Below are 27,894 nucleotides of genomic sequence, written 5' to 3'. Positions count from 1 at the left end.
AATTTTACTTTGTAAAATATATAAGTTTGAATTTTCCAGGGGGTCATAACCTATCCGATCCCCCTCCCCCACCCCACACACACACACCTGGTTATTTCAGCAAAGGATCATGGGACAAGGCAAGCAAGGAACATATCGGCCAAGGCGTGCCGAATGCCGAGATTCAATTTAGGCGAAGTTAGACGAGCTTTTCAAACGAGCCAATGTTTGATGTAGTCGACGGAATCAGCCGAGGTTTGCTTATACGGACTTTAATGAATATGATCGCCTAATCGGTAATGTTGATATAATACGAGAACATATTTCGCATTACTGTAACCACTAAATATCGCGGCTTTTTATTTCTGATGATAACTAGATAAAATTAATATTGATATCTGACTTAATTGCATTCAAAGACAAAAGAAATCAACGAACAAAGAGTTCAACTTTTTAAACATTTACATGTACTGATTATTTGTACTTGTATTTGTGCTTCATGGTCTCTTGGTTAAACTTTTGTTGTCGTTTTTTTTTAACAGAAACTTTAATTACGGTTGCTAATAACGAAATAATAAAACGTGTCTTTTATTCAGTTCTTCATTAACCTCGTGATTGTTTTTGTAGGTGGTTAAAATTTGATTCAAAATCAATTTCAAAAACCTAGTACACTTCTTTCACCAGAAGTTTTTAATTTTTAAAAAATATTTTTGGACTGCTTTATCTGGGAAAGGAAGAATAAGAAAGAAACAGATTTTTTTTGTTCCCTTTAATAAAACAATAATGTATCATAAACTATTATAATACAAAAATCAACATATTGCATGGAATTATACAAGTCTCAAAAACCTCAGTAAGAAATACCCCTATTATACAGCAAACCCTTACCATGTTGTTGATTCCTTTCCCAGTACATCGTATAATGACAGATAAGCTGAACCCAAAATACATTGAAAAATAAAGCTATAACTCAACGATAAAGTATTCATTTCATATTTTTTGCAAATTAAGTTTTACATATACATGTATCGGTATTTACAAATGGATAAAATTTCGTTTAAAAATTTGATAGAATGTTCAGTGCATATAGCAATGTACGTCTCCATGAAATATTATATAGATCAAAAAATAAACCTCCCAAAACATCACATGATTATCTGCTGAATGATTTTTCTCTGTAGAATGTTATTTTCTAGAGTATGTAGTCTCATGATCATCAATGTACACCATTCTGTTTTTTCAATGACCAACTTCCTGTTTACCCATGATGCATTACTTCCTTTCTCCCATAAGTCTCAGAAGATGGAGGAACAGGTTGAGGATATCCAGATAGAGGTTGACAGAGGCCACAATGTATTCCTCGGGAGACAGTTTGTGCATCATCATGCTTGTATCAAAGACGATGAAGAGCGAGAAAAGGAGAGCACCCCCAGCTGCGATCATTCTATCCATCAGGACAGTGGGGAAGAAAATCTGTTGAAATAGAATTTATTTATTTAATGGGAAAAAAAGTATATTTAAGTGCAACGTCCCTCTAAGAAAGATAACTCTTTGCATTCAGAGTAAAATGAAAAAAAAACAAAACAAAATAAAACAAATGGGAAAAAAATATTGAAAAACAGATTATTTTTAATGCTGTGAATTTTTTTTACGAATTTGTAGGCAATTTAATTGTTTTAGACCTATATTTTAAGGTTCAGTGCTCTTCTAAGAAAGATAACTCTTTCCAAATGTTAATGTTTCGGGAGAAGAAGATAATAACTGATATGGTAAAGTAACAGATATTTTAAAGGTGTAACACCCCTCCAAGAAAAATAACTCTCCTAATTAAATAATAATATACATTTATCATAATCTGAAGGTAAACTGTCATAAAAAAAAATATTTGTACTTTTGAAACAATTTTATCTGAATAAGGCCTCAATCAGCTTGATTAGGTCCTTTTAGCTGATACTTATTATTGCCACGATGATTTTCTCTGCAATTCTGTGTAACATGTGAATGTTTTAGATTTAAATGTTAAATTGCATTAAAAAATTGTATTTCTTTTTTTGAAAAATCAACTTAAAAGCCATTTTAAAGAAAAAAATATATACTGATTTCAAACTAACCTGAAGAAAACTAGCCACCAACAGCACACACAGGCAGGCAAACAATCTACAAATAAAACATACCAAATCAGTATTTCACAACACTTATACATGAAAATACAGGTTGTACATCCTGATCATTTTTATACATCTTTTATGTAGTACAATTACTTATCCTGCAGTTCCCCGAATAGTCTTTTTTACCCTACAGTACTTACCCTGCCCCCCCCCCCCCTCCCCCAAAGGAGCTGAAATCTGTTTCGTCCTGCAGTACTTACCCTGCCCCCCAGGAGCTGAAGTCTTTCTTGCTCTGCAGTGTGTACATGGTCAGACTGACAGCTACCACCAGGGTCATCAGGAACGCCTCCAACACACTGTGTACCTTGTAGAAGGTCACTGTCAGGACACAGAAAATACAATATAGGTCAACAAGTCAAAATCATTCACGGATATCAACTGTTCTAGCAGCTTCAGAGCAAAAACGATGATCGAGTCTCTAATGCTTGTGTAGGAAATTAGTTTCAATCAACACAGAATTTCTTATTTTCAAGTTTAACTTTGCCCTGAAGCTCCTGAGTTACAAAATGTCATAAATACATGGAATATTACAACTGAGAAATACAAAAAAATTAATAGTGCATACCAACAGTTCCAACACAGTAAGCCTCAAACATTGTCTGCAATGGGAAAAGGTAATTAGTTTTTATCAATTTATACACAGTATGATCTTAAATTCATTATATTCCACAACAGCATTAAAGTCTTTAAAGAAAATTGACTAATAAAGCATCACTACATTGCAATGCAAACTAATTTGAAGTATTTAATCAGTCCATAAAACATTAATTTGACTTTGCATGACAAGGTTTTCAGTTTTTTACTCAATCACATTGTAGTCCCTGAGAACCTGAGAAAAAATGGTCGTTACTCACAAAGAGACCGAGCAGGATGTAGTTGGTGGGGGTCTGGTTTTTGTAGATCATCAGGGCGATGACCAACCCAATGCTTCCTACCATAGCAACCAACAGCATCCAGTGACTGATGATAGAAAAAGTAACAAATCCATAACATACATTACAGTGTTAACATTCATTTGATCAAGGGAATGAGATCATCAAAATGATCATTTTTAGAGTTTTATAGCATAAAATGGTGATATTTTATAAGAAAACAATAACTAGAGTCATGATGGTTCTACTTTTACATTTTTTTATGATCCACAATTGATTTTACAAAAGCCACTCTTACTTTCATATTTGCAACATTTACTTTCACATTAGCCACACTTACTTCTACCTTAGTAACACTTTCAAATCAGCCAGATATACTCTCTACATTAGTCCCACTTACAGTAGCCACACATACTTTAACATTAGTTACATGTACATTAAGTTTAAGATTAGCCACACATACTCACTACATTATCCACACTTATTTTAAACATTAGTCACAGTTACTTTTAAATTAACATTAGCCACACTTACTTTCACATTAGCCACACATACTCTCTACATTAGCCACACTTACTTTAACATTAGCCACACTTACTTTAACATTAGCCACACTTACTTTCACATTAGCCACACATACTCTCTACATTAGCCACACTTACTTTAACATTAGCCACACTTACTTTAACATTAGCCACACTTACTTAAACATAAACCACTCTTACTTTAACCTTAGCCACACTTACTTTAACATTAGCCACACTTACTTTAACATTAGCCACTCTTACTTTAACATTAGCCACACTTACTTTAACATTAGCCACACTTACTTTAACATTAGCCACTCTTACTTTAACATTAGCCACACTTACTTTAACATTAGCCACACTTACTTTAACATTAGCCACACTTACTTTTGCTGTACATAGTTGGTGACTGTCTCACTGGACATGAACAGAAAGCCAGTGATGGTGGTCAGCAATAACTGGACAGACAAGATCCCGTACACCTTCCTCAGGAAGCCTTTAAAATGTACAAATTTTCTTTAACTGGACAAAATAACAGTGAATTTAAAAATTCTGAATTTTCAAGGGGGGTGGGGTAGATCCTATCCACTTTGGCATTTCATTCCTTTACTAGGCAAAGCTTATTTTTAGAAGAAAATGGCAGCAAGTTTTCCAATTGCCAGCTAGCTGACCCCTGACTTTCCCCCTCGAGATTTACACCTAGGTGTAATGTATATGTGTATTTACTGCTTCACTTACCCATTCTGATGTATACATGGGCTGTGGCCACATTACTTCCATACATGAAATCATCAACAATGGACTCCTTCCCAAAACTATCTTTACTTGTGGCCTTGGTTGCCATCTTTCTACAAGTATAAACAATGAACTTACTATACATGTATGTATATTAAAAATGTAATTGTACACGCTTGACTAGACTTAACCTACACTCTTTGTCAGCTAAAGCCTACAGTCGCATACCACATTTAAGTCGGCTGATATAACTTTTGATAGTATCAAGACTACACAACAGCATACATTTTCCTGCATTTCCTGTTTTCTATGATCTTCAAAGATAAAATTTATGTCTCTTTATATACAATTAATTATCAACATTTGAAAGGACATAGAATCCATGACAAGTCAACATCTAGTAAAGTTTTCATAAAACCCAGAATTTAATTCTTACTCTTCTGTCTTAACCTTGTCCGCCATAAATCTATATCAGTGTACATGTATATGTAGTTTAGTGTATTGACTATTATAATCAAGGAATCTCCAGAAACAAGGCACTGATAAGAAAATAGACAAGGTTGTTACCTGACAGTCATTCATTCATACACACATGTATTATCATATACATTTATTGGGAATCATCTACTCAGCTATATGCTGGATTTGGGGGATAATCGGAAGGGGGGAACAGGTGTGTTCTGGAATCCCCTCCCCTAAAAATTTCAAACTTATGATTTTACATATTTGATTGACCTTACTTTAAATAGCCCCCCCCCCCCCCCCCCCAACAAACACAATTATATATCCCTCGGACTGCTATTGTTATATTTCCTGATTGACACAGGAAAGAAACCACATGCATACAATGAATTCAGTTGAAATCTACATGGCAAGCTATGTACATGTACACTATATTTTATTGCACTAGATCATATATCAAATATTTAGCAACAGTTGTTCACTGTTTCTCAGCTGTTATTCTGATCATGCGCATTGTTTTCAGACTGCAAATTTTTCAAAATCATTACCAACCTATGATCGTAATTTTTCTGTAAAATATCGAAATCAAATATGTGCCCAAGAATTAAAAGTATATAAGCATGCAGAAATTTCTCTTTTTATCTATTGTTAGCCTTTCACACAGCTCCATCTGCTTACAAAATGTACATGAATTTTTTTCCCACAGCCAAAATGAAATTAAAGAGAAATCATGATAATGTAACATCTGATGCTCTCAGTACATTCTTAAAATCAGACAAATAAGTGTACATGTTTATATAGCTCACCCTAGTACATGTAGTAGTTCCCATTTTCTGATTATAATCATTCAGTTTTAAAATTTATATTCAGGTGTGAGGTTCACAAAGTTCCTTTGGTTTCTTTTTGCGAGTGTTTTCTATGCATTGTCATCTTTATAAAATCATTCTATTCTGTTAAGTTCAAATGATTAAAGCTGAGCATATCATAGGACTGTATATCATAACCCTTTCAGCATGTTCAACACACCTAAATCTCATGGCTGACTTGAAGTATAACATTTTTGTGGTATTAAATTTTGTGCATCAATTCCTTGTTCTATGTGCTTTTTCTGTTTGTGCAAAATAATACACTGACCTGTATATTTGATGGTACTTTTCCCCTTGCTTGGAAAAAATGTGTGTGAGGGTCAGACCGGTTCGAATACCGGCACCAGATAGCTCAGTGTGTAGAGCACCTGACCAGAGATTCAGGGGGCCCGGGTTCAAATACCCGGTCTGGACCATCATTATTTCTCCCATCCCGTTACATTTGGTGCCGTTACCAACCCCTGGAACTGACAGATTAACTCCTGCCAGGGGAAGAGCTTGGGGCGATCTTCGAGAACGAAGAGCACCCTTGGGTTCAAATTCCAGTCTGGACCGTCATTATCTCTCCCATCCCGTTACATATGTAAAACTTGATAATTTCTGAATCATTGGATTGAGTAACAAAGATTTGAAAATATGTAAATCCACAGAGGAGAAACCTTTACAGTGAATACTTGGAAATGTTATTTAATAAGAGGTCCTTGACTTTTATAGGACTTATATGCAATTGGATAGCAGCAATGAATTTTGAAAGAGAGAAATATGGCAAACAATGCCATTTAATAGACATGTTCAGCTTAAAATATCCTACTGACATCACACATTTTCATCAGACAAATGTAAATTTTGTATTTTTCTGATAGTCTGATCAACATTCTAAGCTTGTGGTTTATGGCACATCTAGGTTGTGGAATGTTTCAGTATTTATTTACTATATATGGCCAGAATTCACAGGGCCTCAAGTTTTTGGACATGCTATTGTTAAAATGTTTCACATGTCTTGGTGCCCAAGTCTAAATAATATGTTTTACGGTGCGACCGTTGGGGCGAGCGCAGCAGGTGATCAAAAATGAATTATGATAAATTAATAAAAATAAAAGTAATGACGTAAAGTACACGTAAATGAAGAATGCAAAATAAAATAAATATACCAATTTTCCAGTAAATTTTTATTATTCATAATTCATAAGATTTTTTATTTATTTAAATACCAATCTGATTAAAATCAGATCTTAATAACGCTCCGAAATTCTGATAGTCGCTGAACAAAGTGTAGCGACATCAGAATTTGTCGGAGCGGATCAAAAATCTGATTTTGATCAGATTGTTTATATACTGGTCGCACGCCAGTATAGAATTTATCTCAGATAAAATGTTGTTGAATAATAAAGATTTTAACATAATGTTTTAACATAATATTTCCTCTTTTCTTGCAGCAGACATTTTTCTTAAACAAATAAAAATTGACTTATCACAGAATCCCCCCTCCCCCGTTTAAAAAGAAATCAAATTTACGTATAAAAAAATTTGTTGATCACATAAGGAAAATGGATCCCCCGGTAGCATGTAATACCGTAAATAGTAGTGAAAATAAAGACACTTTTGAGCAGCTAAAGATCTAAAGGCATACCACGCACTCCCCATTCCTCACCCCGATTAGAATTTTGCTGATTTTGAGAATTTTATTTTTCTTTTTACTTGTGAAGATTTTTTGAATGATGTTGCCACGCCCCATTTAAAAAAACGTTCCTGGAAATTACCGTAAATACAGTGAATAAAATAAATGTGAGCATTCATCCAAATGAGAGCAAGTTACAGCTGTTTCCTATCTCTGAAGAAATGTCTCGATTCGTTAGCTCTGCAAGATTTTGAGAAGATTTTGGTATTTATATCTCAGCAGATTTACAATAACTACTTAGAGTTGTTTCCCCTTACTGTGACGTCAAAGTTCACGTCGGTCAAGTGTAGTCTGTCTAGAAAAAACTACGCGAAAAATATTGATTGTTTACTTAAAAAGCATGATGTTCTGGAAATTACACAATTTATCTGTTTCTCAAAAGTTTTACTTTAAATTGATTCTCGCGAGATGGTATCCAGTCTAGTGAGATCGGCCGACATTGAGGAATTGCATTGTGGGTTGAAATTTACTGACTCCGAAAAATTCTGTCGGATCAATGTGCAAGAAATCCATTGTGACGTCACTCGAAAGGACGATAACTCCGTTAGTCTTAAAAGTAATGGAAATTGGCGTTGTGTTATTTACAATGCATGTATACATAGTCTTTTATCTTGTTCTCGTGAGAGTGTGAAATTGGAAACCATAATAACAGGGAACTACTGGGACGATTAAAACAAGGCATTACTGGTCCGATTTACTGACGCCAAAAAAATCCGTTGAATGAATGTGCAAATAGTCCGAATTTTCTATTCACACACGCCTTGCCGGTAGAGCTCGCTTCGCGGCCGGCGCTGCGCGCCGGCGAGCTGCGCTCACTATAACATGACTTGTAAAATATATTGCTGGTGATATAAAAATTATGGTGAATGGTAAGATTAAAATTAGACACACAACTGGGGAATTAGTTTAATTTATTACAGATGCATGTAGATGTAAGTCACAATCGATCAGATATTTGAATACATTCTATTTGAATACGAAGAAAAATCTATTTGGAATTATCATTTTTCCAATTCCAACAACATGGTAGTATTCTTATTTTATTGACAACTTCGTTTTTCTTTTCGTTAGCTGTCATGTCACTTTCCAAAAAGATCTGCGCAGTACATAATTGAAACAAACGCTTATTTAGACGATCCATTTCGAGAAAACTATGATATTATCATTAACAACAAAGACCCATAATACTTGGCACTATTACAACACAAAGTCATAGACTTACTCAGTTACTGTTTGTTGGAAGGAAAAAAATCCGGTGGAAATTACTTGGTTTCTATTTCTGGAGTGCCGAACAACTCCTATAGGCGGAAATTAAAGCACCCAATATAGTGCGTAAAACATTCGTCAAACACATAGTTTTCTTTGCAGTTTTCAATATTTTCATTTAACATATACAAAGGGTATTTTTAAAAATTAATTTTAGTATTACAGAGATAACTAGTTTAGGAAATGTATTTTATGAAAATAAAGAATTGCATATCCGCGCAGTAATTTGATGTATTTCGATCCCGATGAATAAGGAGTCTTGGTAAAATGGGTAGGCAAACCCGGGCCAGGGCAGAATAAAAGCCGGGGCAGATCAAGATTTTTCAATTTACATCGTCAATAATTTACCAATCTCATTGAAATTTTCGAGTGTGCTGAAATTGACGTTATTCGACGTTGACATTAATGTGTTATGAAATGTTGTTACGAATACATGTGTGAACAGTATTACATAAAATTTGTTCATTGTAAGTTTGAGATGTTTTTTCATATATTATAAATGCAGTTTCTTTTTTCTGCTTGTATATTTTCCAGACTTTTAAATGATATTCAATTGATAAGTAGGCATATAGTCAAATGGCATCATGCCTACTTTTTAAAAATCTAGCTAGTTGGCTGAACAATCTTTGGGGTCATCTGAGTCAAAACAGCTGTAAAGAGGGGTTTGCATCAGATTCATTTAATATCTACATGTAATTAAAATTAGATATTTTGCATCTATTTGCTTATTGACATCATCCTGCATGAATATTCTCCAAACTTGTACACTTCTAATTGTGCAAAATTTTACAACAATCAAAATATCCTCTCAAATACTAACAAACACAATTAAATAGAAATCATTTTATTTCTTAAAAAATGATCTTATATATCATATACACAAGCATGAACATCTATAGTTTAATCACTCCTGAAATACTGGAGTACTCTGTTGGGTATACCAAACAATTTTGATAAAGATGATAGTCATGCAAAAAAATTGAAAATTAATTCTGTTTAATTAAACAAATATGGCAACTGAAAATAAAATTTATTAAAAAACAAAAATTAAGCTTTGAACAAAAAACAATTAATGGGTTTTAAATAAGTTTTTAAGGTATATATTGTGAGAATATCAACAGAGAGGAAATGAATTACAAATTCTTATGATATTATACAATGTTCCAAAGCATCTCAATTTTTCAGAAACAATCCAATCTTAAATTTACATAAGAATGTTTAGAAGACAATGAATGTGGTATTAAATTTAGAATTGATTCTTTAATTTTTTTTTTCTACACTGAAGATACAATATCAAAACAAAACAATAGGCCAGTTCAAAGCTGTTATAAAACAGGAAAAAAAACACAGGACATTAAAGCCACAACGGATTATGACAATACAACAGGATGTGTTTATCCAAATCATTTAAAATAAATTTCATTGGTGTAATAATCTGATCGAGTCGGAAACCAGTCTTAAATCTAATCATTGCGTCTTTCGCGTTCTCCACGGAGTTTCAACAGGCGCAGGAAGAGTGCGACCATGTCCATGTAGAGGATTGCGGGGGCGATGATGTATTCCTCTGGGGTCAAGCGCTCCATGATCAGTCCTGTGTCGTAGATGATATACATGCAGTAGAGCACTGCAAAGCCAACCGAAATCATGCGGCTCATTCCAGACATGGGAAAGAATATCTAATAAAAGAAAAAAATAACCAAAAGGGTAAACTCAAAACTTTTCTTGATAATGTGTTTGTTAAGGACAATAACATTTGATTGATGAAGTGAGACTTGACATTTCTTTCTCTAGATAAAATTTTCAGACAAGCAGAAAATGATGTACTAAAATATAATTTCCATAAAAATGATTAACAATTGTTCTTGATTTCTTGGAATGAAATAAAAAATAATCAATTTAATTTTCAATATAAATACTGAATCATATCATACAAAAACTAAATGACTTGGATTAAAAGTAATATCCCTAACAAATAACGGTAATGAAAGACCCTATATAATTAATAATGAAAAACTCTATATAATGTACATTTATGTTAAGATACTAGCATATTACCTGAAGGAATAGGAAAGAGAACAGAATACTCATGAGGGAGAAGATCCTGTAACAAAAGCAGTATCAACAATGTTATTAACTATCGATACAATCATAATGATATCAATTGATAACAACATGAATTGAGATGAGGTGTTTATTACCGGATATCGATGAAAATCTGCTTAAATATGTTATTCTGACAAAAGATATTTAATACAATTTTTAATTTAAAATAAGACCAAATTATACATTAATAAACAATTTTTCGCTTTTGATTCTTGTTTTAAAATGTCTACTGACCCTGCATTGAATCGGTCGAAGTCCATCTTGGACTGGAAAGTGTAGGCGGTGAGGCAGACAGTGACGACCATGGTCAAGAGGAAGGCTTCAATAATACTCTCCACCCTGTAATAAGTCACTGAAAAAAAACAACACACAGTTTATTGACAGACCATAGCTGAACAGCATTAGTACAAAAAGCTTTGTCCCCTTCTGTCAGGAAAATTGTTTCTTTATCCCCCTGGAGACATCACTATTTTTTTACCATGAACAAACAAAAAAATACTAACAAAATGATCCTGATTTTTCTATAAAAATTTCAATTAGTACAAGATTTCAGGAAACAATTTGATACATATACTTAATTTTTAAAAAAAAGATAGTTGATTTGATAATTTAACATTAATCATGTTAATTGTGCATGTAAAATAAGGGAATACTAAGCGTTGCCATTGTGAATAAATAGTTTATTTGGTTCCAATTTAAACAGATAAAGACAATTTTAAGCTATTAGCCATACACAGCAAGTGTTTTAATTGAGGAAGTTATTCTCCTATAATGAATCTAACTTCAGTGCCAGATATGAGGTCTAAATTTTGAACTTTGTTCAATGCTTTTGAAGTGAGAGGAAGAATCACGCTACTTATTTAAAATGTCTAATAAACTGATCCCAATTTTTTTTTTGGGCCTCTAACTGAATGAAATGGAGCATAATTCAACAGGGTTGAATTGAGTTCCGAACTCACCTACTGTTCCTACCAAGCTGGCCTCAACCGCTGTCTACAAATGGAGAAATTTCAACTTTTGTTACAATAACCAATGATACATCCATAAATAAATTCAACTTTCTTCACACATTTAATATTTTGAAGAGACATACATGCATAATCAGAAGACAACATCAATATTATACCAATCAACTATAATGCTCTGAATAATCAATGGTTTAATACTCAGATAATGCTAGTCGGTACATGACTTTGTATTTTTATTCAGTTTTAAAATTGCATACATTTTTGTACCATAAATCTGTTATCTTCACAAAAATTCAACATTTAAGCCAACATCTCTCGTTATCCAATGTAAATTTTTAAAACAAGAAAACTTACGAATCCTGCCAAGAGCATGTAGTTGGTGGGGTAGTCGTTCTTGTAGGTCTGGAGAGCGACACAGAGTCCAAGACTCCCGAGGATCCCTGCAAACACCAACCAATGGCTGAAAAGGAAGAGGGTGGATTAAATAGTTTTAAATCTCATTGCAGTTTTTTTAAATAGCAACAAACTGCATTTATCCATCAATCATGTTTCCAGTCTTTTAATTTAATTTTACGCTGCATTAATTGGGAATATTTTCTAACAACAAAATATCAAAAGAGCATGTGCAATAAAAAACTTAAGCTGTCAAAATGGACTAAACATGCAACCCCCTTCTCTTTGTGTGTTTATATTATTGATCCTGAGTTTGGTTAAAATCTTGGGTTAACATAATTTTAATGCCTTCTGAGTTCATATATCTTCCAAACCTTGTTTTTTTGAGAGTGTAATAGACAAAAATATAATTTGCATTTGCATTTCACTACCAACAAATGTAAACATTTTCAAAAGCTTTGTTGATTCATAATTTGTATAAAATTGAACAACTACTGACTTGGTCTGTACAATATATGTGATGACTGAGCTCCATTTGAATACTGAGGCGGTGAGAAAAGTGAAGAGAAGTTGAACAGACAGGATTCCATACACCTTTCTCAGAAAATCTGTAAAATGCAAAAAGAAAAGTTTAACATTTTAATTATGTGCAAAATAGAGTTCCATGTTTAAATCATGTTCATATTTGAGACTTCGCTGTATTGTTAATCTTTACTGTGTGTCCTTAAAGGCCGAACATTTTACAAACGCCCCCTTTTTTACCTGTACAAACTTCAAAATGATGCCGCTTGTCAATCAAGTTTGATACAATAGCACCCAGTTTGATTGATATGATCGTCCGAGCGTGATCTTGCCAGGTCCGCGGTTTTCTGTTTACTAGCATTTAACAACGTGATCTTTGATATCTTCCATCATGTATTCAAAAGGGGGGATTGAAAAATTGATTTTAAAACATTACCTGTATTTAAATTGATTATGAAAAATAATTATTCAGTGATTGAAAATACGCACAATTTATATTTGAATTATGTTGAATGTGTGTGACCTAATGAATTCCACGAAAATGCATGGACAGCTCCAAAACATATAAAATTTTCTTTCTACAACAAACGTACAATGTGCTACTAAAGCTATATTTACTGGTAATTCACTCAGTTGGAAGTTGGTGAATGTAAACGTCACTCCATGGAAAACGAACTCCATTAATTGTCGACGTATAATGTCTGTCTTTACATTCCACATTCTTACTGATCGTATGGCTTTCTTATACTATTATAATTGTTAAAATTAACTTTTTAAACAATGTCAAGTGCTAAACACCATCTACAGTTAAGCTATGGAATGATCTTCCACTAGCTATTAGAAGTCTTCCAAAGTTGGCTTGCTTTTCAAATGCTATTAAGAAATATTTTTTTAAGACTCCAACAAAACTTTTTAATTTAGGGAATCGGAGGGAAAACATTATACATTGTCAACTAAGAAATAATGCTAGCAGTTTAAATGCTGACTTATTTTGTGATTTTATTCGAGAAAATTCTGTTTGTGATTATTGTGGTTTTCATACTGAAAATGCAAATCATTTTTTCTTTGAGTGCCCAAAATATAATGATGAAAGAAATTGTTTCTTTCATCAAATATCTATGTTAAATCTCCAAAAACCAATTACCTTAGATCTATTACTGTATGGAGATAATGATGTTTCATATGATGAAAATGTTAAATTGTTCAAGCTTGTACATGAATACATTAAAAAATCCAGAAGATTTGTGTAAAGAAAATAATGTAATTAACACATATACTGAAAATGTAAACAAAATTATGCATATACCTATATTTATATATATATGCTGTAACCTTATTGACAAAACTTGATAATTCTGTTCTACTTTTGTTATAACCGGTTTTGTCAATTTTATCTTTTTTTCCCCCTCTTTTTTTCTTTTGTTCACTTTGCTACACAAAAAAATCATGTATTCTTAATTGTATCATTTAACTCCACAATTCTTGTATTTTATACATATGACTACCTTGTACCTAGTGGAGAAGGCTTAAATAGGCTTTGCCTGCTGCCCAATCCTATTATGTAAATATTATTTTGCATAATAAAATATGTTCAAATCAAATCAAGTGCTAAACACAATGTACTGAGTTATACTTTAATAGCAGAATTAATTTACTGCATTTTTGAATTGTGCTTTACACACGTGTGCTTAGAGAAAATTCGGACGACAATACCATTTCCGTATAAAATCGCTTCGTATGGTCATAAGAACAATAAGATATTTAAACTAAGACCAATTCTGACTAATTCTTTATTTCCTGTGTATTAATTTCCCGTGTATAGCGATTAGCAGCGTTCACGACCACGGTAGATTGCAAGCCCCGGAGGCTTTCACACCTCTAATAATTAAGCCCCGCCCTCACCTGAGATTTACCACCTGGTAAAAATGTTCGGCCTTTAAAAGGAAATAATATTGCAAATTCTTAGATTGTGGTGAAGAGAGGACATTTTACCCAATCTTTTATCAATGCGGGCTCTGGCTACACTGTAGCTGTGCTTCACTTCATTCCCAAACATGTTCAGGAAACTATCCATGTTTTTTTTAAAGTCTACAAAACAAAACAAAGAATACTTTTAGGTGATAAGTGTTTGACATCTTTCGATAAAATGTCCCTGGTTTGCATGGTCTGGTCATATTCTCTTGTGAGAAATAGACAGGCATAGCCGAATGAAAGCTATGCCTTTCCACTTTTTAAAAGAGGTACACATGTAGGTCTGATATCAGTGCACATTTTTTAGCTGCAAATTGCATGTGTATTCAAACATTTATTCTAAACTCCAACACGGAAACTAATTTGTTAAAAATAATGTATTTCCAAACCGGTATAATTCCAAGAACTTGTTACGGTTAAATGACCAACATCCTGAACGAATATCATCTGATAAGATGGATAGAGATAACTCGGTCATTCAATTAGTTTGATACCCTTAGCTTCATCTAAAATCATTGCAGCTGATATGTTTTAAAGTGACAAAATTACTCTTCGTCGTAAGCCTTACTTTTTAGTTGACGTCCCTTCCTTTCGTTTTACTTATCTAACTGCGTACCTGTGACAGTTGACAGACTTTCTGGAAAATACGTAACCAAATTGCACTTCCAAAATATAAATGCGCAATAATATAGTGCTGGTCTCTTATTTTAATGAGAGTAGGTCATTCGGTTTATTTTTTTAAAATATCATTTTTTGTTATAAATTAGAAATTTTATGTGTATTTTGCATAGACGTTTATCTTTCAAGCATCAAAATCATTATGTTAATAAATCGACCCAGCGTAATGATATAGGAATATTCAGTAAATTTTGAATTACGAGCCCGATGTAAAAGTATAGAAAACCTGACGTGGCATTCGTGAAATTAACTGTTGGTATTGCAGCAGTGTTTATTGTTCATTGTACACACGTACACATTAATAATGAGTAATCAAATTTAAATCAATGTAAAGTTCAAGACTTCGAGTGGTTTATACATGTACAGTCATAAATTATAGAATGTAGATATTACGGTACGTTATTCTGCATGGCCATAAACATATGTATATTCATAGGCACTCCCCAATCCAAATCACGGACATGGAAAACTACTTGTATTGAAATTTTAGTTTGTGTAATACAGGGATAACTTTTTAAATTTTATAGTATAGGACTGAAATTTTTTATTTCGCATGAATATATATGAGGAGCGCATGTATATATGCATGATTTATAGCTTACACATTATTTTATTTGAAAAAGAAATTATATACGTCCAATTGCTGCATGCATTATTATTAAAAAAAATAGTTTGTTTCAAAACATTGGTTGCTTTGCTTCTTAAAAGTTCACTCCACAACCAAAGAAAAAACATCATGATAAGGTGCAGCAAATTAAAAAAGTTTACTGTTCCTTTTTTCAAAATCCAGATCACTTCAAATTGTTTCTACTTTTAAAAACTGAATTTCACTTCAAAAGTTACATCTGAACATTACCACTATTACATGCACACAAATTCTACATGTACTGTACATTACAAAGTATTTGTAATGTAAGTAGCTTTGCGTGCACATGTACATTAACTTTTGATATAAATATGCATGGGTAGTAAACGGGTTTTTTTTTCAGCAATAACAGCTGCCACTCTGCATAAATTTCACAACGCCACATTGAGTTAAAAACGACGTTTACTGCAAAAATATCGATATGATAAAACCACAATTATTTCATTGTTTTTATGTCTTTCTTACTGTCAAAACATATTCAACATCTTTAATAAAGTACATATATTATATATTCCACTTCTTCCCCATGCATATTTGTTTTCCCAGAAACGACTCCCCTACGTGCGTTACCATTGCACTAGGACAGAAAGGTTTTTTTTAAATCTAGGATTTAATTGCTGCAATTACACGGTTGATCATTTATTTCACAATTTTAACTGCATGCCTGAAATAGTCCGATGCAGGTCGTATAGATTTTGCAAACTTAATATGCATATTTTGACCACCCGCGATGGATGGCATGCCGTGAATGTATAAGTTTTGGAGTGTTTGCATCGTGATTAGATTACTAGTTTGTACAGGTAGTGTAATAAATACCAACAAAATTTTTTTTCACATACTTTTCTTCCGTCTCCGAAATCAGTGGAGAAAACCAAATCCCCCGTTGGAGGCGAACCCCCCCCCCCCCTCCCCCCCCCCCCCCCACACACACTTTTTTTACGACTCCAACGCGTTGGGGGCTGTATACGGCGTGCATGGGATATATTCACAAAAAATCGTACGTTTAATCGTATAGAAGTTAAAGTTTCTTTTTAATTTTTCAATGTTTTTAAATTCTACAATGAACATTGAATCTAAATATAGACAACATACTTTTTTCAATCAGAGAAGCAAATTTATTTGTTCTGGCCGGTTGGCTGAAAAGAAAAACTTTAATAAATGTATTTTTTTTTTTTTTTTACAAAGTTAACATCAATTTTCTAAATTTTATTTATTAATTGTCTTGCAAAAACACGATAATAAAAGGAAGAAAAAATGGTTCATTGCCTTTTTAAAAGGAGATTTCTGTTACCTTGCTAATATGCATATATTTGACCTACAATTTAAATATTACTCTGGATTAATTTTACAATTTTATTGCCAGCACTGTACATGTTATAGTTGTATCTCTCGCCTAATTGTCAGCTTGGCGCATTAAATATTTCATGATATAAATTCAGGTTTCTCTGAGAGAGAGAGAGAGATAGAGAGAGAGAGAGAGAGAGAGAGAGAGAGAGAGAGAGAGAGAGAGAGAGAGAGAGAGAGAGAGAGAGAGAGAGATAACCCAATTCATCGCATAGCCATCCTCCGAACTTTAATTAAATCAGCATAATTGGTTTTTTTCTTTTATTAAAACAAATATCATATTAAAGAAACATGTACACCATATATTCAATATATTCATTCAAAAATAATTTCCTAAGTTAGTAAACATATTATTATTAGATCTAAATTTCTTCGCATATTTCAAAATATCATTTTGTAAACAAAGATTACATTTTAGTTTTTGTATAAGGTTTCTTTCTGACATGATTTCATTATCAAATCTACATTTCATTTCATATTTGTAAATTGTTAAACATACAAAAGATATAAGATTGTTCATCATAACTGTATGAATATCATTATCTTTATAAAAACCTAGGACTATAGTTTTCCATGTTATTGTGAGACGCAAAAAAGTCCCTTCTCGTTTCCATATTTTGTTTACCATTTTACAAGTAAACAACAAATGTTGTACATATCTTCGACTGATTTACATACATCACATAGTGGAAATACATTCTCATTCCACTTGCTTACTGCTAAATTAATGTTTACAATACAATGTAGTAACTTATAGTTAAACTCTGCAATATTATTTTCACACATTTGTTTAATTTTAGAGTAACAAATTTTTTCCCAGTTGAAATCTATTGTTTCAAGATCAAAAAGGTTTTCCCACATAGATTCATACAATGGGTACAAAAATTTTGTATTTACTAGTACATGTATAGAATAACAAAAATTGCTTTTCAAAGAATGAATAGACAACTGTACATTGTTTTTAAACAAAAAATAATAATTGAAATTATTTTTTACATGTTTTGCATGTGAAAAGTTAAATAGTTTTATACCTTCCTTCACTGCTTGTTTAAGCATTACATATTCACACTGAATGTTATTTCTCTTTCTCAATAAACTCATATTAATGACATAAGATAAGAAATATATCATAGTGGTTAAAAAATGATTTGAATAATTGTTACATTAGAAGTTTAAAATCGAAGATTTCTAAACTTATCTATAACAAAAATCGAAGATTTCTAAACTTATCTATAACAAAGATTGTTATAGATAAGTTTAGAAATCTTCGATTTTAAACTTTTAATGTAACAGGTTATCGATTTAAAATTTACAAGCTGCTATGAGAACTTAACTTTAATTTTTTTCTCTCAAATTAACTATGCAATTTAGTTTGTAACAAAAAAAGGAAATAACCAAACAAACAAACGGAGATGCTTTCATGTGACAAAAATGTTAATCCTCTTGACACTAGTCATTGATATCTTCTTTACTTAATCTCCAGGCAAATTAAATAATTGTTGGACAATAAAAGTGTGAAATTATCGTAACAGCTATATGTGTGAATGTTTACTTTTCTATCATTTCATTACCATCTCTTTGTCATCGAAAAAAAGGCAATGTCTGTCAAAAAATAGGTGTAAGAGTAATAGGAGAGAATGGTTTAAGATCTGGAGGAGAACGGTTGGGCTAACTAGCTGTGCTGGAACCCCGCACGTTAGCATAGAGTGTGTGATATCGGATTAGCTGTGCTGGATTTCCGCACGTTAGTGTCGATTTTGCGTACAGAATTATATCGGACTGTCCGTGCTGGAATCTCCGCACGTTATTAAGTTGTTCTCTTGGAACTCTGAGATTCGGTTTTCATTGGAATACCATGTACCGTTTATTCATCAACTTAAATACAACTTGTTGAACTTTTGTTTCATTTTGGAGTTTTTATTCAGCGTAACCTTGAGCGAGTGCACGAATTGAGCTTTTCCCTGAATTCACCATATGGATTACAATTTACAATACAAATCATATACAAGATACGTTCGTGAAAGTTAGGTAGTATTTTTAGTAGAAAGCCGATTGGCATGCTACCGGGCTAACCGCAACTTCACAGAAAATTAAATTCGCGATAGGAACTGTACATTTAAAATTCATTGGTGAAAATAATATCACCGTGTGAAATGTACCTCTTGGACATGACACCTTTTCCCTTGTCACTCACGTTGAGTGACTTTGATCTGGACACTCTAAATTGACACTCAGTTTATCTAAAAAATAATCCGTTAATTGAAGTATTCATTCTTTATTTGCACAAGACATACATCTTATGGCATAGGTTATTACATATAATTAATACCAATATTGAAATAATGGCATGGTACATGTACATGTAAAGTACATTGACAATGTATATAAAATAAAATTTTACTAACAGGCGAAAAAAACCAGAGAATTTTTCTTAATTATCATGAATATTGAAAGCTAGATGGAGATACTTTCCCAAATTACACAGTTCTTTAAAATTTTGAACACTTAATAATTGTATAAATTTGTATACAGAAGGTTTTTTTTTCAATCAGCTGACATTTCAAAACAAAATGGAATTCATCTTCAATATCTGAACAAAATTCTTTTGGTACATTAGTGTGTCGTCCACTTTCAAAACATCAAAGACATAATTTTTTTTAACCAAAATATCAATTTTTATAATAGTTTGTCTCAATAAGTCTGAGTTATTTTTTGTTTCTTAGTGTTTCTTTTCTAATATGTTTTACGGTGCGACCGTTGGGGCGAGCGCAGAAAAAACTACACATCTCTCATCAGTGTTAATTAAACTGCAACCCATGGACTTGGCCCAACCAGGAAACTTTGGCTTTTTGAAAATACAATCTGTGTTATTTCTCATTTTGTTCCTTGTTGTTATCTGTACGTGTTTTAATTATTTTCCTCTGACAATCAATTCTGTTTTTTAAATTTTTAAATCTGTGTACGCTATATCTGTGTTTTAGACATGTACCCTCCCATTTTTTTTTAGAATAGTGTGTGATATTCAATATTATTTAAAGGTTTGGCAATTACATATGCAGCTAACAAATATATGTAGATATTTTAACTGTTTATTTTTTTTTCTTTTTTGTTTTATTTATTTATTACAGAATGACATGGCTGCACGTAGTTCTAATAATAATAATGCAAGCTTTTTTTAAATACATTTTTGTCACCTACCTAACGTATGCATATGGAACTCGCATGTATATTTAGTAAGCAAAAAAAATCAGAACAAAACTAATCAGCCGAAGAGTTGCCGTTAACATTGAGTACTTACTATACAAGTTACACCCAGCACAGATGCTTGATCCACTTCTAAATGTATTGGGCGAGATCACTCTGACGTCATACTTAGCTCATGGGTCAGTCAATAAAGTAAGTTTTTTGGCTTTATTGATAAAAATTCGAACCCCTGTGGACGTATATACTAACGTTAGTATTTACGTCCTAAATTGATTCAAGCCACCTTAATAATTTAACGAGGCCGGGTCTAATTTGTTCTGCCCTAGATTTTTGGATGAAACTTTTTACATGAATTTCTACTGATATAATTATTATTTTAAGATTAAAAAATAAGACATTTACCACACCGTTTGTTTAGGAGGTCATCTCAAAGTTTGTTCATCTTTAACATAGGACCCTATGGGATTTTGCTTGAAATGTATCAATTTTGCATATTTTTTACATTTTTTCAAAACTTCTGCCCTAGGGATTTCTTTTTCTGTTCTACATATTAAAGTTATTGCTAAAAGGCATCAAATTGTCAAATAAAAAAACACTTTTACCTCCTGGTTTGTTCCAGGGGTCTTATCAAAGTTGATTTTTGTATGCCCAATTTCCCAGATTCGTCACATAATGGCTATTTTTTATTTGACAAAGGCGGAAAAGGTGATCTACTTAGTATTATTAAAACATACAGACATATTTAAATAATAAAAAAATATATAACATCACATATTAAGGGTCATAAATATAAAATACATGGTTACTGTCTTGAAATGTATGAATTAAGCTATATTTAGGCGGGTTAAGAAAACGTGACAGAGGGCTAGGCTTGCTGAACCCTCTTCACGTTTTCGACCCGAGCCCAAATATAGCTTATACTTCGAGACATTTATGTTTATTCCACAATATAACATTATTTTTACGCAACAATGATATATTTTCAACAATTTTCGCTGAATATCTGCAGTTGAAACTATCACGCCATTGCGTCAACCAAGCAAAAAGATGACGTCACAATACAAATGAAACGCTGCGCGAAAGCGTGCGTACTCGTTCTGTACTCGGCCTCGTTAAACCTATCCCCTTCTAGCTGCAGAACAGCTATAGGCTAGTAGCTCTCCGGGAAAAAAAATATTTACAGACCGGTCTGTCAATATTTTTTTCCCGGAGAGCTACAGTTCTGCAGCTAATCCCCTTGTTATCTTCGGAACACCCTTGTACTTCTCCTACATAGAGAGTTAATTAACCTATCGAGTGGTCTGTCACTTGAAACGCAGACGACATTTGCCGACTGGCAGAGTAAGAACTGGAAATTCAGCTAGGTACAGGCTAATTTGTTCTCTCTCCCAATATATTCCATTTTACGCATACATTTGCTTTTTTGTTGGTTGAAGTCAACAATGATCCCCCCAGCTATTTTTGCGACTTATATATATGTAGTAAAGTAATAAATCTAGTAAATAATATCGGGGGGGGGGGGGGGGGGGGCTTTCGAAATACACCCCATTTGTCATTCTGTGCATTGTCTAAGCATATCACGTGATTTTAAACAGGTAACTACAGGACACCGGTACCAGGAAGAATAAACATGTGAAATGTCGCCATTTTATACTCGCAGGTTTGTAGTAATTCGTAACATAACAGTTACATGTATTGACTTTACTTTTCTTTGTAGACCTATTTTCAACATTGACATTCATGTCAGTGATTAAATTCTATTGTTTTTCTTTAAAATATTGTATGAAACTATTTTAATCAAATGTTGCTGTAATATGAATCCACAAAAATCACATGATATTTTAGGTCACCTGAAACAGTGGGTGATCTGTTGTTATCTAGTTTTTGTCCGTCGTCGTGAGTCAACCATACATGTAGATACATTTGTGTACGAGGTTAAAAAGCCCCATGGTCAAACGTATTTTGAGGGCAAGATCTCGAGGCCAATGAGATTGCCCAAAAGTCTACTGGTGTGGGACCAATTCTCGCCGAGGACCATTTCTTGCCAGAGCTTTGTTACGTCATTTTATTTACACAGAAAATTATATACAAAAAATGACGTATCAATGCATTGGCAAGAAATTATCCTTGGCGAGAATTTGTTGCACGCCAGTTTGAATTTGATAAACTGCTAAGAAAAGATAGTGTGCAAATCATAAACAAATAAACGATAATTAAGTAACATGAGTAATTAATAACCTTGGTAGACCGTAGCTGCCCGGAACCTTTAAAAGTTCATATACCGCAGTGGCGTCGGAACCAATTTGAAAGGGGGGGGGGCTAGACTAATCCTCAGATCAGGGGGGGGGGGGGGGGGGGGAAGGGAGGGGAGTATACCTATAGAACCAAAAAAATTCTTACCTACCAAATTTTTTTTTCCCAAATCTTGAAATTCCTAATCCGTAGGGAGGGGGGGGGGGGGGGGGGGGCTAGTATATCTATGGCTCCAACATCTCAATATTTCCGTCTTCTCAAGGTAAATTTTGGAACAATTTTCTTTCCTGTGAGAAAAAGGGGGGGGGGGGGGGGGCTGAACCCTCTATGATGCAATGTGCCTAATAGTTATAGGTCTAACTTTGCAAAAAAAGTGGGGGGGCTATGCCCCCCCCCCCCCCAGCCCCCCCCTCCCCCCGGGTTCTTACGCCTATGTACACTACTATAGATAATGTGTGAATCAGCCCCCTTTCTTTCCACTCTTTCCACCAAAGCTGATCACCATAACTTCTCCCTTCAGTACTTTTTTCATGAATTGACATATATAGTCTTCATGATTAGATTAACTATGCAAGAAAAACAATTTATCTTTAACAGGTATGTTTATGAAACAATGCCAAATGTTCATTATATTCTTATGTTCATAATTTATTACATGTATTGTTAAAACAATGTAAATCAAAGCTGAGCATCCCCCTCCTTCTGAATCCTGTTATTATAAACATAAAACGCTTCAGATATAGATACAAGTTAAAACCACTTTTCCAATCCTTATATAAACCTGCTAGTTTGTTTAAACAACATATCCTCTTCACCCAGCTCATTCTGCGTTAATATAAAATGGTTGAATTACCATTAATAATTTATCAGATGGTTACAATATACTTGGGTGACCATTAGACCGAATGGGCATATTGTAAATGTTTTGAAAAATTAAAACAGATTTAACTTCAAGTAGGATTCATGTAATAATATATAAAAACTTTTTCAAAGAAAAAAATATATAAAAAACCATTATATTTATGCATACTAATTTGTTGGGCTTTTTTTTTCAGAATATATGACAAAAGTGCCATGACCTTGGACCCTGAGTACAGCCTTCAGGATGTGCTACGGTGTCATCTCTGTGAGACCCCAGCCCCCCCTATGTACTGTGCCATTTGTGAAAAATATCTGTGTAAAGCCTGTGAGAAGGACCATCTCTCTGATCTATCCAAAAAACACAAAGTGCTGCAATTTAAAAAGAGGAGATATATTCCAAAGTGTCAAAAACATTCCTCAAAAATATGTGAACTTTACTGTGAGCCATGTCACATTCCTATTTGTGCAACATGTGCTTCCTCTGAAGAACACATTGACCATCAATTTATTGATATAATTAAAGTTATGGACAACAAGAAAGAAATCATTCAAAAAAATTTACAGGAACTAGAAAAACCATTTATCTTAAATATCAAGAGATTGCATCCATTATCACAGACCAGAAAACTGCTCTGAACGAAAACTCCCAGAAATTAACAACAGAAATCAACAAACATGGAGAAGACTTGCACAGTGAAATAGACACCATTATCAGAAACATGAAATCTAACATGGAGGAAATGGACACCGAACACCTGGCTGTCTTAGACAAACAAGAAGATGAAATTAAACACACCATTTCTGAAATCACACAGACCATTACTGAACTGAAGACGTTACTGCACTCCAATGATGTCAGCCGTGTCTCTGCCTACAAATCCAGGAATGATGAATTCATAGATTGCCTCCTAAACTCACGGTGTCCTTACCAAGATTTACCCCTCAGAAGATCAACAAAGAACAGCTTTATCAACAGTTTGGTTCTCTGTCAGCGTCATCTATCAAAACAGAAGAACATGGCTACACCATGGAATCTCCCGGTGCTGAGTCCTCTCCCCGGACAGACCGCTCATTGATGTACCACGGATCATCACACATATAAACACCGGGTATATAAGATTTACACTACGCGGTGTGTCCTGTCTGAGTGATGAGGAGATATGGACGTGTGGTGATGACAAAATCATGAGACTGTACAACCTCCGTGGGAAACTAGTGAAGTCAGTCCAAACCAAGTCAGGGAACGCTCCATGGACATAGCAGTGACAAGGAGTGGGGATCTAGTTTATACTGATGACAAAAATAGAACTGTGAACATAGTGAAGAATACAAAGATAAAGACAGTGATCAGACTACAGGGGTGGAGACCTCGCAATGTCTGTAGTACCTCCTCTGGTGACCTCCTGGTTGTCATGGACAGTGATGATGATAAACAAACAAAAGTTGTGTGTTACTCTGGCTCCACAGAGAAACAAAGTATTCAGTACGACGACAAAGGAAAACCTCTCTATTCACCTGGTTACTATAAATACATCAGTGAGAACAGGAACCTAGATATCTGTGTGTCAGACCATAGAGCCTGTGCAGTAGTGGTGGTCAATCAGGCCGGGAAACTTCGGTTTACCTACACTGGTCCTCCCTCTTCTACCAAGGAATCATTCTATCCACGCAGCATCACAACAGACAGCCAGGGTCGCATCCTGACAGTAGACTTTAACAACTACCGTATCCACATCCTGGATCAGGACGGACAGTTCCTCCGCTACATTGACAACTGTCATTTATACCATCCATGGGGTTTATGTGTGAACTCCAGAGACAACCTCTTTGTGACTGAGTGGGGAGGTAAAGTGAAGAAAATACAATACATGTAACATGTGCTATATATTTTATTACTGTAGTACTTTAATGTGTCTATGATTACATACACTGGTAAATAAACCTTTGTATATCATGATAAAAATATTTCATTTAAATTTTTTTTTAAATTATCAAGTACATGCATAACATAACACACTGTTTAGTTTTATATCATTGCAGTTTATTTATACATTAGAGTGTATGTGTACATATGTATGTGTTACATTGTCAACTGAGTATATATACAAGTGTTGTTTGTCAACAAACTGACTATGTGTGAAACATGTAAACAATTATACACAATACCAATGATGAAGTAGTGAATTTTTGAATGCATTTGGTATCAACAAATTGATTGTTCATGGTTTTTACTTTTAATTTACGGTATATATGCATGGACTTTGTGAATAAAAATGTGTTTATTTTAAAGGATTTATATACACATGTAAAACATTGTAATACTATGTATGGAGACCTGTCATTTTATTAGATGAATATTTTGAATACAATAAATGATTCACAAATAAACTGTATGATGGCTTGTGTTGATTCTGTGGATTCATGAATATATGGTCTAGGATTAAAAAGTAGTGATGAACTTGTTTATAAAAAGTCAAACATTTTTTTATAAAGGTTTTTTTTTCTTCAACTGGTATAAATTTTGAAAAACCATAAACATATTCATCTTGACTTTAATCTCAGACTACCTCATGATCAGGAGATATTTTATGCTTGAAAACAATATTTGAATAGTTCAGGTTGGGGGGCTAGACTAATCCTCAGAAATATTGAGAAAAAAACTATTTCCCAAATTCATGGAAATCTTAGTGGGGGGGGGGGGGGGGGGGGAGTATACCTATACTTCCTATAAAATTTTTTTATCTACTGGTACCAAAATTGTTTTCCCCCCAAATCATGAAATTCCTAATCCGTGAAGGGGGGGGGGGGGGGGGAGCTAGTATGCCTCTGAATCCAACTTCTCAATCTTTCAAGGTAAATTTAGGAACAATAATCTTTCCTCCGAGAAAAGTGGGGGGGGGGGGGGGCTGAACCATCTATCATGCTATATGCCTAATGGTTAGGTCTAACTTGGCCAAAAAAAGTGGGGGGGCTACGCCCCCCCCCCAGCCCCCCGGTTCCGACGCCTATGTGTCAGAGAGAGAGAGACGAGAGAGAGACGAGAGAGAGAGAGAGAGAGAGAGATAACCCAATTCATTGCATAGCCATCTGCTTCGAATTCTCCGAACTTTATTTAAATCAGCATTGTTTTTTTTTTCTTTTATTAAAACAACTATCATATTAAAGAAACATGTATACCATATATTCAATATATTCATTCACAAATAATTTTCTAAGTTTAATATAGTAAACATATTATAATTAGATCTAAATCTAGAAATCTAAATTTCTTCGCATATTTCAAAATATCATTTTGTAAACAAAGATTACAAACATACAAAAGATATAAGACTGTATATATGAATATTATTCTCTTTATAAAAACCTAGGACTATAGTTTTCCATGTTATTGTGATCGAGACGCAAAAAAGTCCCTACTCGTTTCCATATTTTGTTTACCATTTTACAACTAAACAACAAATGTTGTACATATCTTTGACTGATTTACATACATCACATAGTGGAAATACATTCGATCTCATTCCACTTGCTTACTGCCAAATTAATGTTTACAATACAATGTAGTAACTTATACTTAAATTCTGCAATATTATTTTCACACATTTAATTTTTTTCCCAGTTGAAATCTATTGTTTCAAGATCAAAAAGGTTTTCCCACATAGATTCATACAATTAGTAACACAAATTGCTTTTCAAAGAATGAATAGACAACTGTACATTGTTTTTAAACAAAAAATAATAATTGTAATTATTTTTTAAATGTTTTGCATTTGTAAAGTTAAATAGTTTTATACATTCCTTCATTGCTTGTTTAAGCATTACATATATATTCACACAGAATGTTATTTTTCTTTCTCAATAAATTCATAAGATAAGAAATATATCATAGTGGTTAAAAAATGATTTGAATAATGAATAAACAGACCTATCACTACAACCAAAATATAAAACTGTTTTAAATTGTATCCTTATTTATTTATTTAAAATTAAATGTTTCAAAAAATAGTCCCAGTCAATTTATTGTTAACCTTAAAAAATTGCAACAGAATTTTTTTTTATCATAACATTGTAAAAGTAACGTAGTTGTAGCACATATTTTAAAAAAGTCTAAAACAATATCACAAAGATAAAGTTTAACAGAAAAAAAGAATGAAAACGTACGAATTCATCAAGTTAATAAAGATTTTACTCAAATTTTGAAGAGAGTTCAGTATTCTTTTGAACAATTTTGAATCATGGAAATAATGAAATTATAGAAAGGAAAGAAGGGAAATGTTTTGAAATTGATGCATGGACGAAGTGCAAGTCCTATCAAAAAATGTCGTTCCGATGCCGGGAATCGAACCCGGGCCGCCTGGGTGAAAACCAGGAATCCTAACCACTAGACCACATCGGATC

The 27,894-nt window shown here is 33.4% G+C and overlaps 2 protein-coding genes and 1 non-coding gene across 4 annotated transcripts; all 3 read right to left on the bottom strand.

Annotated features, from left to right (window-relative positions):
• Window positions 1-994: 994 nt before the first annotated feature.
• Window positions 995-8,780, bottom strand: LOC105322048 (protein lifeguard 4). 2 transcript variants are annotated; one of them, XM_066082631.1, is made up of 8 exons: window positions 8,518-8,780; window positions 4,285-4,394; window positions 3,934-4,042; window positions 3,002-3,107; window positions 2,713-2,746; window positions 2,348-2,465; window positions 2,091-2,136; window positions 995-1,452 (listed from the first exon to the last, which is right to left on the bottom strand). In XM_066082631.1, the coding sequence occupies exons 2-8, from the start codon at window positions 4,388-4,390 to the stop codon at window positions 1,252-1,254; spliced, it is 720 nt and encodes a 239-aa protein (XP_065938703.1). In that variant the 5' UTR covers window positions 4,391-4,394; window positions 8,518-8,780; the 3' UTR covers window positions 995-1,251. The 2 variants fall into 2 exon arrangements, with proteins under 2 accessions (XP_065938703.1, XP_065938702.1); XM_066082630.1 differs by having other exon boundaries at window positions 8,510-8,649.
• Window positions 8,781-9,381: 601 nt separating this feature from the next.
• LOC105322049 (protein lifeguard 4) lies at window positions 9,382-15,169 on the bottom strand. Its single transcript, XM_066082632.1, has 8 exons — window positions 15,127-15,169; window positions 14,532-14,627; window positions 12,517-12,625; window positions 11,979-12,084; window positions 11,616-11,649; window positions 10,891-11,008; window positions 10,609-10,654; window positions 9,382-10,229 (listed from the first exon to the last, which is right to left on the bottom strand). The coding sequence occupies exons 2-8, from the start codon at window positions 14,611-14,613 to the stop codon at window positions 10,017-10,019; spliced, it is 708 nt and encodes a 235-aa protein (XP_065938704.1). The 5' UTR covers window positions 14,614-14,627; window positions 15,127-15,169; the 3' UTR covers window positions 9,382-10,016.
• A 12,651-nt stretch (window positions 15,170-27,820) lies between these two features.
• Window positions 27,821-27,892, bottom strand: Trnae-uuc (transfer RNA glutamic acid (anticodon UUC)). Its single transcript has one exon. It is a non-coding gene; the product is annotated as a tRNA-Glu (tRNA).
• Between the last annotated feature and the right edge of the window lie 2 nt (window positions 27,893-27,894).

This window comes from Magallana gigas, chromosome 4 (genome assembly GCF_963853765.1).
Source record: "Magallana gigas chromosome 4, xbMagGiga1.1, whole genome shotgun sequence".
NCBI classification, from domain to species: Eukaryota; Metazoa; Mollusca; class Bivalvia; order Ostreida; family Ostreidae; genus Magallana; species Magallana gigas.
The sequence above is the reverse complement of the archived record's forward strand: the minus strand, read 5'-3'. Positions and strand labels throughout refer to the sequence as shown.

What these genes read in the sequence shown, in the direction of transcription:
- LOC105322048 (XM_066082631.1), bottom strand. Translation starts at nt 4,390, where the DNA reads ATGGCAACCAAGGCCACAAGTAAAGATAGTTTTGGGAAGGAGTCCATT. An exon ending in TTACTGTGTTGGAACTGTTG is followed by an intron (nt 2,466 to 2,712) that starts GTATGCACTATT and finishes GTGTCCTGACAG; the next exon opens with TGACCTTCTACAAGGTACAC. An exon ending in TTCAGCTCCTGGGGGGCAGG is followed by an intron (nt 2,137 to 2,347) that starts GTAAGTACTGCA and finishes TTTTATTTGTAG; the next exon opens with ATTGTTTGCCTGCCTGTGTG.
- LOC105322049 (XM_066082632.1), bottom strand. Translation starts at nt 14,613, where the DNA reads ATGGATAGTTTCCTGAACATGTTTGGGAATGAAGTGAAGCACAGCTAC. An exon ending in ACATATATTGTACAGACCAA is followed by an intron (nt 12,085 to 12,516) that starts GTCAGTAGTTGT and finishes CTTCCTTTTCAG; the next exon opens with CCATTGGTTGGTGTTTGCAG. An exon ending in TTCGACCGATTCAATGCAGG is followed by an intron (nt 10,655 to 10,890) that starts GTCAGTAGACAT and finishes CTTTTGTTACAG; the next exon opens with GATCTTCTCCCTCATGAGTA.